We start from the raw sequence: 14,467 nt of genomic DNA on the forward strand, positions 1-14,467 counted from the left end.
AGATCATAAAAGGAATGACACTGTCGTAACATTTTTATACTTCTTACTTTTAATGACTATAATAAAAAAAAAATGTTTTGGTACTACAAAACATCCCTTAAATGCCAAACTCATTTACTTATTTCATCATGGGTGTGAAGAATAAAACCAGTGCAATACTGTATCCTACAAGTGTATTCATTTTCAGAAGAGTATGCTCACAATTATCTTGATGCTTCACACTGCAGGATATATACACTCAGATCAGCTACAATCAATTACTAAACAAATGGACAAAACAAACCCACTGGCTCAAGACAGAAGTGAGACTCCTGTTTGACAGATACTCAAGTATGATCACAAAAAGTGCATTTCCATTTAAAAAAATATGGGAGGGATGTGCTTTCCCTGCATACCCCTACTATTTAGACATTCTGGATTCTAGAGATATCTGTAGCTTGAGGAAACAAGAAAACCCTATGACACTGCAATTTCAATCTTTCCATACAAAATTAAAAAAAAAAAAAAAAAAAAAAAAACACTGGACTGTAGATCACCGATGGCTCACAGTTAAGCCTGGTATCTACAGTGATGAAATAATCTTGACAAGTTCTCCACTCCAGGACATTGCAATCACCTTTCTACATGTCAATCAGTTAACCACACATACTACTTTGTGGATATTTTGTAATGTGTGCTGATATGAGAGAGAGATTATTAAATGCACTTACCCAACAGATTAGGGTCCACTTCATTCCAGTCAAAAGAGGTCAAAGGGGCACAAAAATCTGAATTTTTGTTGTTGTTTAACAAACATTCCAATCTGGTTTCAGTGTCACTCACCTGCAAATCAAAAGTATATGATTTTTAATGTAATCAGTTGGTTTTACTAAATGCTTTCAAATCTTACATATTTTGATTTTGTGTTTTAATGACTAATATTAAAATTCAACATTCCAATATAGACCCTATATATACATGTGTGTTTGTATTTATGAAATATGCTTACACGAGCACACAATCCAATTCCCAACAACTCACTACCTATAACAAGCACAAGCTACTCACAATAATTATGGGTCTTGCTGTCCACATATGGGTTACTACATCTTATGAACAGACTATGCCAACAATAATCCATCAAAGCAGAACATAAAACTGACAGCTGTGATATCTGACGCACTGAATCAGAACTCTGTGTAAGTGTCATCAACTCTGCGTCTTTTCCTTCCTTCCTTACTTTGTAAAGTACACCGAAGAATGCATTATATACAATATACATTACCTAAACTTCTAAACCATCCATTTTAAATAAAAAAAATCTCTAGCCTCCATTTTTCATTATTTAAGCAACCTTTTGCTGCTGCCAACCCCTCCACTGATTCTTCCTATAAATTCTCAGAATGACAGACTCATGAGAAACTGGCAAAAGTGATCATTACATAGCACCAGAGGAACTGGATACCTTTGCATAGATTTTATGTCTAGCATTATTATAAAGTAAATAATGTCAGGAATCCATCAACAAAAACAGAAAATACCCATTTGTTTCCATATTGGACATAGGTTCATAGGTAGGTACTAGGCTACTGGCCCTAGGGCCTATATAAGCCTAGCCAAAAAGGTACCCAGGCTTTCGCCACCCAAGAAAATTATTTACTTGTGTCCTCGTCGAGCAGAGCCACAGAAGTGATCCCCGGGGTGAATTTCCTATTTTCCATCCAATCATCAAGATTTTTCCTGAAGAGTGCTAATGAGGAGCTTTGTTTGATATAGATAGGTAGTTTGTTCCAGAGTATGGAAAGTCTCTGCGACAGGAATCTATCCCTCTAGCACATCCTGTTCATTGTGCTGACAAGGTTTAGGTGCCTAGAGGATGTAGCTCAGAGGGAATGGGATTTTGTTAAGTGGAGCATGTCCAACAGCTCTGGGTTTGACAAAGCTTTGTATGTTAGATAGAGATCGCCTCTGAGTAGGCAATATGTGATGGAGTAAAGCTGGAGTTTTTTGAGACGGTTTGCGTAGGGCATCTGTTTCAGGCCGCTAATCCTCTTTGTGAGGAATTTCTACGGCCTTTACAGTTGCTGTAGATGTCTTGTGAGGTATATACCAAAAGGTCGTTGTGCTCTATAACAGGTCTAATGAGTTACGAGTAGAGGGGAACAATGACCTCTTTTTTCCTGGATGAGAAACCTTTGGTGATGAGGTGTGCCACATAGAAGGCTTTCCTGACTACTGTGGTGTTGTGATTATCAAAGGAGAGACTACTGTCCACCTGTGTCTCAAAGTCTCTTATCACACTTTCGGTGTTCAGTAGACTACCGCCTATGTGGTAGTTCATGGGTAAAGAGTTCTTACCAAAAGGGATGACAATGCACTTTTTGGCATTGAGCTTGAGGCCATGGCATTGAGGCCAGGCATCTGTCTCAGTGAGGCCCTTTTGCAGGATGTCCACACTGTTAGGAATTTTGATTATGGCTCCTAATTTGCAGTCATCTGCGAACTTCGCTAGCCAAACACCTTCTGTGTTAGCCTGTACTTCAGAGAAGTAGATACCAAACAGGAGCGGACCCAGGACTGAACCTTGTGGTACTCTACTAGTCAATGGTCGGAAATCGGATTTGGAGTCTGCTACTTTCACAGTGTGGGTTCTGTCAATGAGCCAGTTGGAAACTCATCTTGTGACATAGGGATTTATACCTAGTTTAGTGAGTTTCGAAAGCCTTGGCGAGATCCAGATAGGCTGTGTGAGCCACCTTATCCTCATCTACGGCTTTGGGGACTGCTTCAAAGAAGTCCATCAGGTTTAGGAGACATGATCTGCCTTTTACAAACCTAAACTGGGTGGGGTCCAGAGTTTGGAGATTTCCATTGCCTTTGTTTACAAGTTCCATGATGACACGTTCAATGGCCTTGCAGATCTGGCTTGTCAAGCTAATGGGGTGGTAGTTCCCGGGGTCTGTGGTGGATCCTACTTTGTGGAGTGGAATAACCGCTGTGCGCCATTCAGTGGGCACAAAGCCTGAGTTGAGGCTATGATTGAACATGATACTTTAGTGAGGTGCCAGTTTGTTCTGTAGTTTGTGTAGAACAAAGCCTGGGATGTTATCAGGTCCCAAGGATGCTGTGGTCTTGGCTTTGGAGAGTGTGGTTTTAACCTGTGCAGCCATGCTTACAGGAACTTTTCATTCTTCAGGTATAGAGATGGGCCCTTTAGGGGGTGAGAGGAGGGTAAAGTTAGCACTGAACCTATCTGCCAGGATGTTGGCAATATCATTTGGCTCTGTATATTTAGTGCCATTATGCTGCAACTCAGAGCAGATCAGAGTGTTGCCATTGAGATTCTTGACATAGCTGTAGAATGTTTTGTGGTTGTCTTTAGAAAGAGTGGTGATTTGGTTTTCCTAACTAGCTTTGGAGGATTTTATGAGGGATCTCAGCTTCTTACTCGGGCGGACCAGGGAGTTCCTCCAATCATGGGATTTTACTCTGTTTTTGTAGCAGTTTCCTTCTTCTGTTGTAGAGTTTCTTTATGGCAGGGGACCACCAGACTGGTTGCTTTTTTTGGAGGATATCATCTTGGTTCCGTTAGGGATAGCATGATTCATGCACTCGTGTAAGTGCCTATAAAGTGCATTTGTGTAGAATTCAGCAGTCGTATCTCTGTCCGTATGCATGGGTGTCATGAAGTTTGCCACTTCTGTCTTAAGAAGCGTGAAGTTGGCTTTGAAGAAATTTTTTATGGTGGTTTCCCCTAATGGCGGGTGGGGTTGGGATGTCGATGTCTAGGATGATTAGCTTGTGGTCGGATCTGACCAATGAGAAATTGCCCTCTGGTGTGGAACACCAGTCGCTCATGTTGGTAATGACCAGGACTAGGATACTGCTGCCCCTGGTGGGGGTGTGGATAAGTTGATCAAAGGTGTTGGAATTTATGAATTCCATAAAACGTTGAGCAAAAGAGTTGGTACATGAGTAGTTTTCCCAGTTAATGGTGGGGTAGTTAATCTCCCATTATTAGGGTGTTAGGTTGTACCCTAATATTTTCCAGTTCATCAAGAAGTGAGGAGTGGGAATCCTGGGGTATGGTGGGGGATCTGTAGCAAGCTACAATTTGGACTGTGGTCTTGCCCAGAGTTAGTTGCACTTGGATAATCTCGGCTACATTATGCTGAGCAACTACCCTGAAGGTGTGGATATCCTTAATGAATGTGGACAAGCCTCCGCCTTGAGTGTTTCGGTCCAGGTTAGGTGGCCGAAAGATGTGGTATGAAATATAGCCTGGTAATGCAGGGGTGCTCTCTGGAGCCTTGAACCAGATTCTCTGTCACTGCACAGATGTTGGTTTTCTCCACTTTAAAGAGTACCTCAAGTGAGTGCATTTTGAGGTTTAGACTTCTAGCATTGAGTAGCATTACCCTCAGATTTTGCTTGCTTGTACCTGTTATGGTGGAGAATTTGTCATTTGAGCCGTGCCTAAAAAAGGCACTATAGGGATGGCAAGAGACTTAGCCAGTATCCAGAATCCCAAGGGCGACAGGTGCAGGCCATCTCTGGCAAAGCATAGTGGTCTGTCGATCATGTCATCCAAAGCAGACAGATACTAGATCCCTTTAGAATGACACCAGAAGCTTAGCCAATTGTTGGAAGTCAGTCATTTTGTCCTTGTACTATGGTATCATTCTGGGTGATGGCAGGATGCTACTCAGGGCTAGGGTCATACCTGCCTGGACTACAAGATCGGAGAGCGCCTCCAGGTCTCTTTTCATGTAGTCCAGGGCGGTATGTCTCAGGTCATTCACTTCAACATGGACAAGGGCAGAGTCATACTTGTACTTGAGTGACCTGAGTGCGTACGTTGTGTGGCAGATCCTGGCACCCCACAGGCAGCTGACAGTAATTTTCTCCTTGTTTAGCCTGGTGAGTGGAACATCAGTGTGCCTGACTATAGAGTCACCTATGACTAGAGTGTTGGGTACGTTGTTATGCCTTATGGGCTGTGGTTGAGTGGCACACTCGGTTTAAGGGCTGTGTCTCATTTGGGTTGGGGGTGGAAGTTGCTTGTGTTTCTGCTTTGGAGGTCTCTGTTGCTTGGGCAGATTTTTATTGAGGGCCTCCGTGAATGTAGGTGTGTGTTTTGTGTTTCTATGTGTGTGTTTTGGTGGTGTAGGTTTTGAGGGACTATGTGATGGGTGTGGTGCAAGTGTTTACCCTCTCCTCTTGACTGTCTAGTCCAGTCTTGGGTGAAGAGAGCTTTGCTTCCAGTTTGGCTATGTAAGTGCATCTCTCACAGGTTGTAGTGTTGGGTGGGAGGAGGAGAGGGTTGTCTGTGTACATATGGCAATTGCTGCATTGCCCGAAGATGCCCAGATTCATCAGGTAGACAGGAAAAAACACCGGGGAGCTGACCCATAGACATGCCTGGATAGGTGCTTATTTATTAAGTACTAAAAACGGTTTTCCTTTAGACAAGTGAGGAAAGTTGAGTTCTGTAGTAATTTTGTAGCTTATTTAGTGCTTACAACGAGTTCTGAACAAGTGCTGAGCTGAAAGAAACAGATTTGAGTGCTAAAACTAAAATAAATGGCTAGTTCTAAGGGAAAATTTGAAGAGCAGACTTTATGGCACAAGGAACAGTTTAACCCTAGCTAAACGGCGATGCATAAAGTGTATTTTTTTAATATAACAGTAGCAAATGAGCAAACAGATTTTAAACAAATTAACCAATTCACCAATAAAAAGCTAAAAATGGAGCCTCGTTCCAGCAGTCTTCAATCAGACAAGTTCTAACTGGACACCCCTGCTACTAGGGTGCAGGGCAGCCTTCTCCAAAAAAAAGATGGCCTGGATTAGTGCTCAAGTTATGCAAACAAAGCTAGATTCAGCAGGTCTGAATCTAGTCTATGCTACAGCAAACAAGGAGTACCAATTTCAGAAAAACAGTTCAAATAAGCAGGCACAATAAGCCTTTAACCAGAAACTCCCAGCTTAGAAAGGCAGAATCTACCCTCTCCTCCCACAAGAGTGTAGACCACACCTTCTTAATGTAAAATAACTGTCCCTAAGCCCAAGTGCTTAAATCAGAACTAATACACTTTAGAATAACAGGCACTAAGCCTTCAATCGGTAACTCCCAACTTAGAAGGATATTAAGCTAGCTACCTGATCTGCCACAACAGTGCAGACCACCAACCTTCTTAATGTAAAACAACTGGTCTAAAGCCCAAGTGCTTAAACCAAAGGCTTAGAATAACAGTTGCAATTTAATAAGGCTACTAACAAGAATACTCAACATAAATTATACCAGTAGTGCTTGTTCAGTGTGTGTCTTCTGTTTTTTCTCCAAATGTTTTGGGTTTCTAATACCATGATGGGAATAAACCCCATTCCTAAGGTAGGGTACAATTAGAGTGAATGAAATTAGTATTGTTTCAGTCTTTGGTGTTAGCCAAGAGTACTTTTCGCCGCACCCATAATGTGCCCACAACTGCCTCCTTCTGCAGTTCATATGGGGTTACATGCACTGGTGCTCCACCTCCTACTATTGGAACATTCTGGGTATGTTTCTCACACATTTTTCTCATTTCTGCTTGCAAAGCCTAATAATTTATGACTTTGTGTCTCTCTGCACATATGAGACTGTAAACACTAGGTGTAGTGGGCGGCCGCAGTGGTGCAGCGGTTAGAGTTGCCCCCTCACAGCAAGAGGTCCTCCGGTTCGATCTTCGGCTGGGGTGCCTTCTGTGCGGAGTCTGCATGTCCTCTCTGTGTTCGCGTGCGTTTCCTCTGGGCACTCCAATTTCCTCCCACATCCCAAAGACATACTGTAGGTGGATTGGATACTCTAAATTGACCCTAGGTGTGAGTGTGTGCCTTCTGTGGAAGGTTGGGCGCCGGGCTGGCAACTCAACAACGTGAAACTCCACTGCCAATCATGAGCGGACAGGTGATCTGCTGTGGCGACCCCTAACTGGGGAAAGCCGAAAGAAGAAGACGACTAATGAGCAGTAATAAATGCAGCACAATAAATGCAATTAAGTACTTTTAAGAACAGGCAGCAAAAGCAATATAAATTAAGAAAGTAGGAAGAAACACAAATACAGTAAAAGCAGATTAATAAAGTGCAATTTTTTTATATAACAATAGAAAATGAGCAAACTGATTTAAACAAATTACCCAATTACCCAGTAAAAAAGCTCAAGACTGAGCCCTGTTCCAGCAGTCTTCAATCAGACAAGTTATAACTGCACACGCCTTCCACGAGGGTGCAGGGGAACCTTCTCCAAAAAAGATGTTCTGGATTAGTGCACAAGTTATACAAACAAAGCTAAATCCAGCAGGCCTGAATCTAGTCTATGCTACAGCAAACACGGTGCATCAATTTCAGAAAAACAGTTCAAATAAGCCTTTAACCAGAAATTCCCAGCTCAGAAGGGCAGAATCTAGCCTCTCCTCTCACAAGAGTGCAGATCACAAACCTTCTTAATGTAAAATAACTGGCCTGAAGCCCAAGTGCTTAAACCAGAACTAATACACTTTTAGATTGACAGACACCGAGTCTTCAATCAGCAACTCCCAACTTAGAAGGATGTAAGCTACCTGTCCTGCCACAACAGTGCAAACCACAAACCTTCTTAATGTAGAACAACTGGTCTGAAGCCCAAGTGCTTAAAAAAACAGGCTTAGAAAAAGAAGTTATGTCTTACCATTACGTTCCATCTGTATTGTTGATCCTCGTTCAGTCATTACGCATGGGTATTGGTTCCGACCTCAGAACCAAGCCAGCCATTTTCCAAGCTCGCGTCAGCTTCAAACTCTCGAGCTAAACTCTTACTCACAATCCCCCTCTCCCTATTACCTCAGATTGAGTTTGCAAGTCAAAGAAGGAAGAGGCTACCTCTAGTCAAATAACCTAAGAGAACCAGATGTTGAGAGTCACTAGAAACCACAGGAGGGGGAAGGAGGGAGGGTCGTAATGACTGAACGAGGATCAACAATACAGATGGAATGTTATGGTAAGACATAACTTCTTTATCTTATATTGTTAATCCTCGTTCATTCCTTACACATGGGACAGAGTCCCCAGCTACCTCTATTCCTGGGAGGCTCTCATGGAAGGACATTCCTGAGCACCATAAAGATGCTTTTCCCCTGGAGGCCAAATCCAATTTGTAATGATTGATAAAGGCATGAGGCATAGCCCAAGCTACAGATGTCATGTAAAGAAGCTCTGGCATGGAAGGTAGCAGAAGTTGCCACCGACCTTGTTGAATGAGCTTTCATGGTAGTAGGCAACGAGATATTACATTGTGTATAAATGAAGGTCACACAGTCCTTCAACCACCTAGTTAATATGACCTTAGCAACAGCAGATATTAATCTAGGTCCAGAAAAGGCCAAAAACAACTGGTCAGATTTATGAAAGGACCTAGTCCTGTTTAAGTAAAAATGGATTTGCCTGTGGATATATAGGGTATACAGGCAATACTCTCCTCTGTTTGAATGATTGGGAAAGAAAACTGGCAATTCAATGGTTCGATTAATGGACATTTCAGAGATCACTTTTGGCAGAAAAGATGGATTAGTTCTTAGAGACACCCTATCTCTATGAAAAATCAAGTATGGACTCTTGATACATAAAGCTTGAAGCTCAGAAATACGTCTGGCAGAAGTAATGGCGACCAAAAACAAGGTTTTCCATGACAAATGCTTGAGATCGCAAGAAGAGGCTGGTTCGAAAGGTGGCATTGTCAGAACTTGTAGAACTAGAGATAAATCCCATGTTGAATAAGTTCTCTAAAAGGTGGCATCAGATGATTCATACCTTTTATGAAGGTCTTGCACAATTTGTGGGACATAATAGAGGAATCTTGAACACCCTCATGAAAATAAGAAATTGCAGCCAAATGAACTCTAAAGGTAGAGGCCGATAGACCCGATTGGAAAAGGTCGGCCAGATAGTCTAGTATTATCGACACTGGTACAGAGAAGAGATCGACTTGTTTATCTTTCAGCCAACAGGTAAATCGTTTCCACTTGCTCAGACAAGTAATTCTAGTGGAAGACTTATGAGATGCAATGAGAATGTCACGTACTGGTAAAGAAAGATCATTCTGCCTGACAATCAAGGGAATTGGAGTCGCCAAGCCGTGAGCTTCAGGCTGTTCAAGTTGGGATGAATCAGGTTCTGTGGATGTGAGATCAACTCTGGGGTTGGATGGAGAATCCATGGTCGATCTAGTATGTGAGGTCAAAGGAAGGGGAACCAAATCTGTCGAGGGCAATATGGTGCTATGAGGATCACCTTGCTCTTCAACCGACGGGCTTTCTTCAGAAACTAGGGAATGAGGGGAAAGGGTGGGAATGCGTAAAGAAAACCCAAGAGCCAATCGTGGACTAGAACATCCCTGGGTGACTGTCCCGGAGGGTGAATCAGGGCAAAGTAATTGCAGCATTTGTAGTTGGTCGGGGATGCAAAGAGGTCGCAGCAAGGATGGCCCAGCGGTGGAAAATTTCCGCCGCTATCAAGGGATTCAGGGACCACACGTGAGGTTGAAGAATGCACCTGCTGAGTCTGTCTGCTATCACGTTGGAACTCCCAGGAATGTGCAATGCTAGAAGAAAACAGTTGGTAGCCAGCGCCCATTGCCATATCCTCATGGCCTCTCAACAAAGGGGGTAAGATTTGGTTCCACCTTGCTTGTTGATGTACCAGACCACCACCAAGTTGTCTGACTGAATTGCAATTGTCCCAGACGGCAGCAGGGGATGGAATGCTTGCAACGCCAGAAGCACCGCCCTCAGCTCTAGAACATTTATATGCAGATGGGCCTCCAGTTCAGACCAAGTGCCTTGGACTTCTGTCCCTGACACAGTCCTCCCACCCCATCAGGGAGGCGTCCGTGGTCACTGTGGCCTTGGGTTGCTGGGGGAAGAAGGGGCAAGACCATTGCAACAGATTGTGTGTCATCCACGAATTTAAATCCTGTTTGCACCTGTGGGCTACTCGAATCATGGCTGAAAGAGGATGCTGAAAAGATACCATTGGATAAGCAGTAGCCATTGTAGAAGCCTCATTTGAAACCTGGCCAGGAGGACAGTGGTGATGGAGGCTGCCATGGAACCCAACAGCTGCAGAACCGAGTGAGCCGTGGATTTCTCTCTTGAAAGGATTGGAATCAGTTGTTGCTTTATCCTTAAAATTCTGTGCTCTGGAATAGCAGTTCTGCAGTTCTTTGTGTCCAAGATAAACCCTATGAATTCTGTCGACTGAAATTGGGTGAGACTGGATTTTTTGCCAGTTTATGGTTATGCCTAGAATTTGTGCAGCGAGGAGAGAGTATGTCAGGGCTTCTTCCAGTAGATGTCTGGTGGTGGCGGAAATGAGCCAGTCGTCTAGGTATGGAAACACCTGGAATCCTTGAAGTCGCGAGTGAGCTGTGACAACTGCCATGCACTTTGTGAACACTCTGGGGGCTGTAGAGTCTTCGAAGGGCAGTATTCTGAATTGGTAGTGACTGGTTCCCGCACTGAAGCGCAGAAATCTTCTTGATGGCCTGTCCACTTTTATGTGGTAGTATGCATCTTGAAGATCTGTCGAGCACATCCAATCATCTTTTTCCAAAAGTGGGAGGATAGACTGTATTGTGACCATCCGGAATTTTTGTACTCTCACAAACTTGTTTAATACACTGAGATCCAAAATTGTTCTTCAGTTCCCAGTTTTCTTTGGTACCAAAAATAGTCTCAAGTAGAATCCGGATCCTTTCTGGTCTGGAGGGACTATTTGGATGACTCTCTTTCTTAGCTTTTCTATCTCTAATGCCGCTTCTTCCCTTTGATTGGGTGGAATGTCGGGAAGGTTTTTTGAAGGGACAGGACAAAGATCGAAGGGGATATGATAACCTCTGGTTATAATCCTTTGTACCAAAGAATTAGTGATGATGGTTAGCCAGGCAGAAGGGTACAAGTAGAAACGTCCCCCAACCACCTCCAGAGGAAAGGAGTTGGGCCGCTCTTCAGGAGCACTGGTAGGACTGGCCAGGGAAAGAATCCCTGGAACCCTGATTAAGCGGACCCCCTCTGCTCCAAAAGGAGCATCTTCCCTGTGAGATTCCCCCTCTGCCTCTAGGGGAGAACTCAGCCTTTGTGTAACGGAAAGGACCCTGAGATTTCTTAAACCATATCTTCCCACTCTTTTGGTTTCGGGAAAAATCACATTGAGGGGAAGAACAACGGACACCTACGGCAGAAAGGATCTTACAATCCTGTTCACATCTGGCCGGTGTGCTTTTAACTATGGGTCCAAACAAAAAGGAGGCCTCAATGGGTGCGTTAAGAAAGGAAGCCTTAAAGGGTTCCGCGAAATTGCACAAGCACATCCAGGCGTGTCGTCTCAAGACCGCAGCTGAACCCGCTGCTCTAGCTGCTCCTTCAGATGCGTGAGATATCAGTTGCATAGAGTAGTTAGATACTGACTCAATGGTGGCCAGCTGAGAGGCCACTTTGTCACGGACCTCATCAGACAAGGCACCAGCCAAGGTTTCAGAAAGCTCAGAAATCAGATCCTTTGAAGCCTGGTAAAGTATGCATATAATTCAGGGACCTGACAGTAAAGGTCGCTGATGCAAAGGTGCACTTCCCTATCCTGTCCAGGGCCCGGGGCTCTGTTAGGCGGATGGATATTCTGGCTTTCTTCTGCCAGATCCTTTTTTGTTGCAGCCTCCACCGCCAAAGCATCCACAGGAAGACCTTTTGACCAATGGGGCTCCGTAGCATGAGGGGACAAAATCTTATCTGGCCTCCAGGGAACAGCCTAGACAGTGTCAGGAGTCTTCCAAGCACACTGCACGATAAGCCAGACAAGTTCATCGGCAGGTGGAGTAACCCAGGAGGTAGGGGGCTGGGGGTGAAAGGCCTGCAGGAACACAAATTCCTCAGAGGTCAGATTAGAGGACTGCCAGTCACCTCTCTGTTTCAGGATTTCGAGGATATCATCAAAGGATACCTCAGAGGGTGACCGAAGGGATCCTTCCCCCTGATCAAAATCTGCGTCTTCAGTGACGGACTCCTCTGTGGAGTCCATGTGCTTCTTCTTACACAAAGTTTCCTGGTGGACTTCCTCAGCGGGAGAAGCTGGGGAAGACAAAAAAAAAGGGGTTTCCTGTGGGAATATGTCATGAGGCCCTTGCACCCAATGTCCGCTCGGTGCGGACTTGTGAAACCAGTGTACCAAAGGAGGGTGGAGGGATAGACAGTCCAGTGTCGCCAGCAGAAGCGAAAGCCTTCTCCATCAGTTGGAAGGCTGGTCCACCTGAAGAGGACTTAATGTCTAGAACTGGGGTCACCCCTCTCCTAAGTGGCTCAGCCTGCCAACCCGGAGTCCCTGGATGGCTGTGGAGCAGCAAACTAAGCGTGTCACAACTGACATCCTGGGTCGTAGCAAAACTTTCCAGCCAAGAAGGCAACTGCAGTTCCTTAGTGAGATCCATAAATGGAACCGCAGAAGGGGAAGAATGTGCTATATTCATGGACTTCAAAGACAATGAAGGAGGAGAATAAGAAGGGGTCTTTGGAGACGGGTGGTCACCCCCCAAGGAAGGATAGTTCCTGGAGGGTTGGATATCTCTGGCAAAAGCACCTGATTCACAAGCCGCAACACATCGTGTTAGGAAAGGCTTTTAGTGGACCTCACAGAGATTGAGGGAGAAAAAGGCCTGTCCACAGAAGAGGCAAACTCGGTGCCCATCTCACCAGTCCACCCCGAGAACAATGGTGCCGAGAGAGACTGGACTACGTGTCTCTGCACCGAAGAAGTCATCGGTGCCAAGGTCATGCTCTGCACAGACAAAGGGATTGGTGCAGAAGTGGTTGCCGGTACCGAAGATGGAACAGACAAAACTGGAGTCAATAAAGGTGTTGGTTCCGAGTAAGATGTCGGAGCCGACGTGGCCAAGGTCTGCGCCGACTGAACGGTCGGTGCCGATACAGTGGTAATAGTCTGAACGAAGGAGCCCCTTGGTGCCGATATTGTGAAGGCTGCAGGAGAATATGGAGACGAGATCACTAATGGAGCCGAAGGACTAGGCACCGAAAGCACTGGGGCTGACTGAGTGAGCTCCTGAGCCGAAACTTTAGCCTTTTTAGGTTTTGGTTGGCGGGAGTCCCCAGCCGGGGATGAAGGCAAAGATTTAGCCTTTGTAAGAACATTCAAGATTTTCTTATGGGCTCTAGGAGGGGTTGATGCCTCCAACCCAGAAATAGCCTCCGAAAAGGGAGATTTAAGAAGTCCCTTCAGTAACAACTTCTTTTTCCTTTCTAACAAGGTTCGATTTGAAAAGTTCTCACAAATAGTACAGGGCGGGTCAACAGACAAGTGGTAAGCCCCCAAACAATAAACGCACAAAGAGTGTGCATCAGAAGTAGGTAGTGTGTTGGCCACAATCAGAACACCGTTTAAACCCCGGACAACCTTTATCTGCCATAACAGCTAAAAAAGAAAGCAGAAAAGGGTACCAGCAATGGTAGAAAAGAATACACGAAGGTATGAGAAAAAGGGAAGGATTACCAATGATAGTAAGGGGAGAATACCTCATGGTAAAAAGGTAGAGAAAAGAGAAGAAAAACCTGAAGAAAGTATGATTGCTAGATGCGACAGGGTAAGAGAAAACGAAAAAGAAACTTTTCTGACAGAAAAGTAATATAAATGGCTATTAAACAACAAATAATAAGTTATGTACCTACCATAACGTTCCATGTTAGTTGTCTTCTTCTCGCCTACTTTCTTGCTGGATGGGTTCGGAACCGATCTTCGGCTCCGACTTGGCCTATACTATAGCTCGAGAGTTATTTTTTACCGGCTCGAGGCAGCCCTATATCCCACAATACCATGCGCTAACTCCCCAGATCTCGTTTGGCAGCTAACACATAGCATAGAATTTTTTGTTACCAACAAAAAAACAATATATATATATATATATATATATATATATATATATATATATATATATATATAAACAGGAACCTTGGAAAAAGGGGCAACATCATGAAATAGAAGGATCTCAGAACCTTCAAGTCTGTCTAGGCTAGGGGGCAGGAGGGAGGGCCTTGAAAGAAGGCGAGAAGACGACAACTAACATGGAACGGTATGGTAGGTACATAACTTCTTAATGTTAAGTTGTCATTCTCGCCTTCATTCTTGATGGATGGGACCGCGTCCCTAGCACCTTGGTCCTGGGTGTCTCAACGGAACAGACTCCTGAGTACAGTGGAACCAAAGTCAGCTCTATTTCTGGAGGCTATATCCAGTTTGTAATGAGTAATAAAGGTATGTTGAGAAGCCCAAGTAGCTGCTGCACAAATGGCATCTAAAGGTAACCTTGCTTGATAGGCTGTTGAAGTTGATAGCGCCCTGGCTGAATGAGCCTTAGGTTTTGAAGGAAGTTGTTTATGTCTCAACTCGTAGACAAAGGTAATGATGGAAGCTAAC

The 14,467-nt window shown here is 44.3% G+C and overlaps 1 protein-coding gene across 1 annotated transcript in view; it reads right to left on the minus strand.

Annotated features, from left to right (window-relative positions):
* The window catches only part of DCAF7 (DDB1 and CUL4 associated factor 7), a 917,581-nt gene that overhangs the window by 614,334 nt on the left and 288,780 nt on the right, over window positions 1–14,467 (minus strand). Inside the window, exon 3 of the mRNA XM_044054955.1 lies at window positions 711–822. Coding sequence (XP_043910890.1) covers window positions 711–822 — 112 coding nt within the window. The remainder of the gene's footprint in view (window positions 1–710; window positions 823–14,467) is intronic.

The sequence above is a fragment of the Protopterus annectens genome, chromosome 13.part0 (genome assembly GCF_019279795.1).
Source record: "Protopterus annectens isolate FY-2018-M chromosome 13.part0, PAN1.0, whole genome shotgun sequence".
NCBI lineage: Eukaryota > Metazoa > Chordata > Ceratodontiformes > Protopteridae > Protopterus > Protopterus annectens.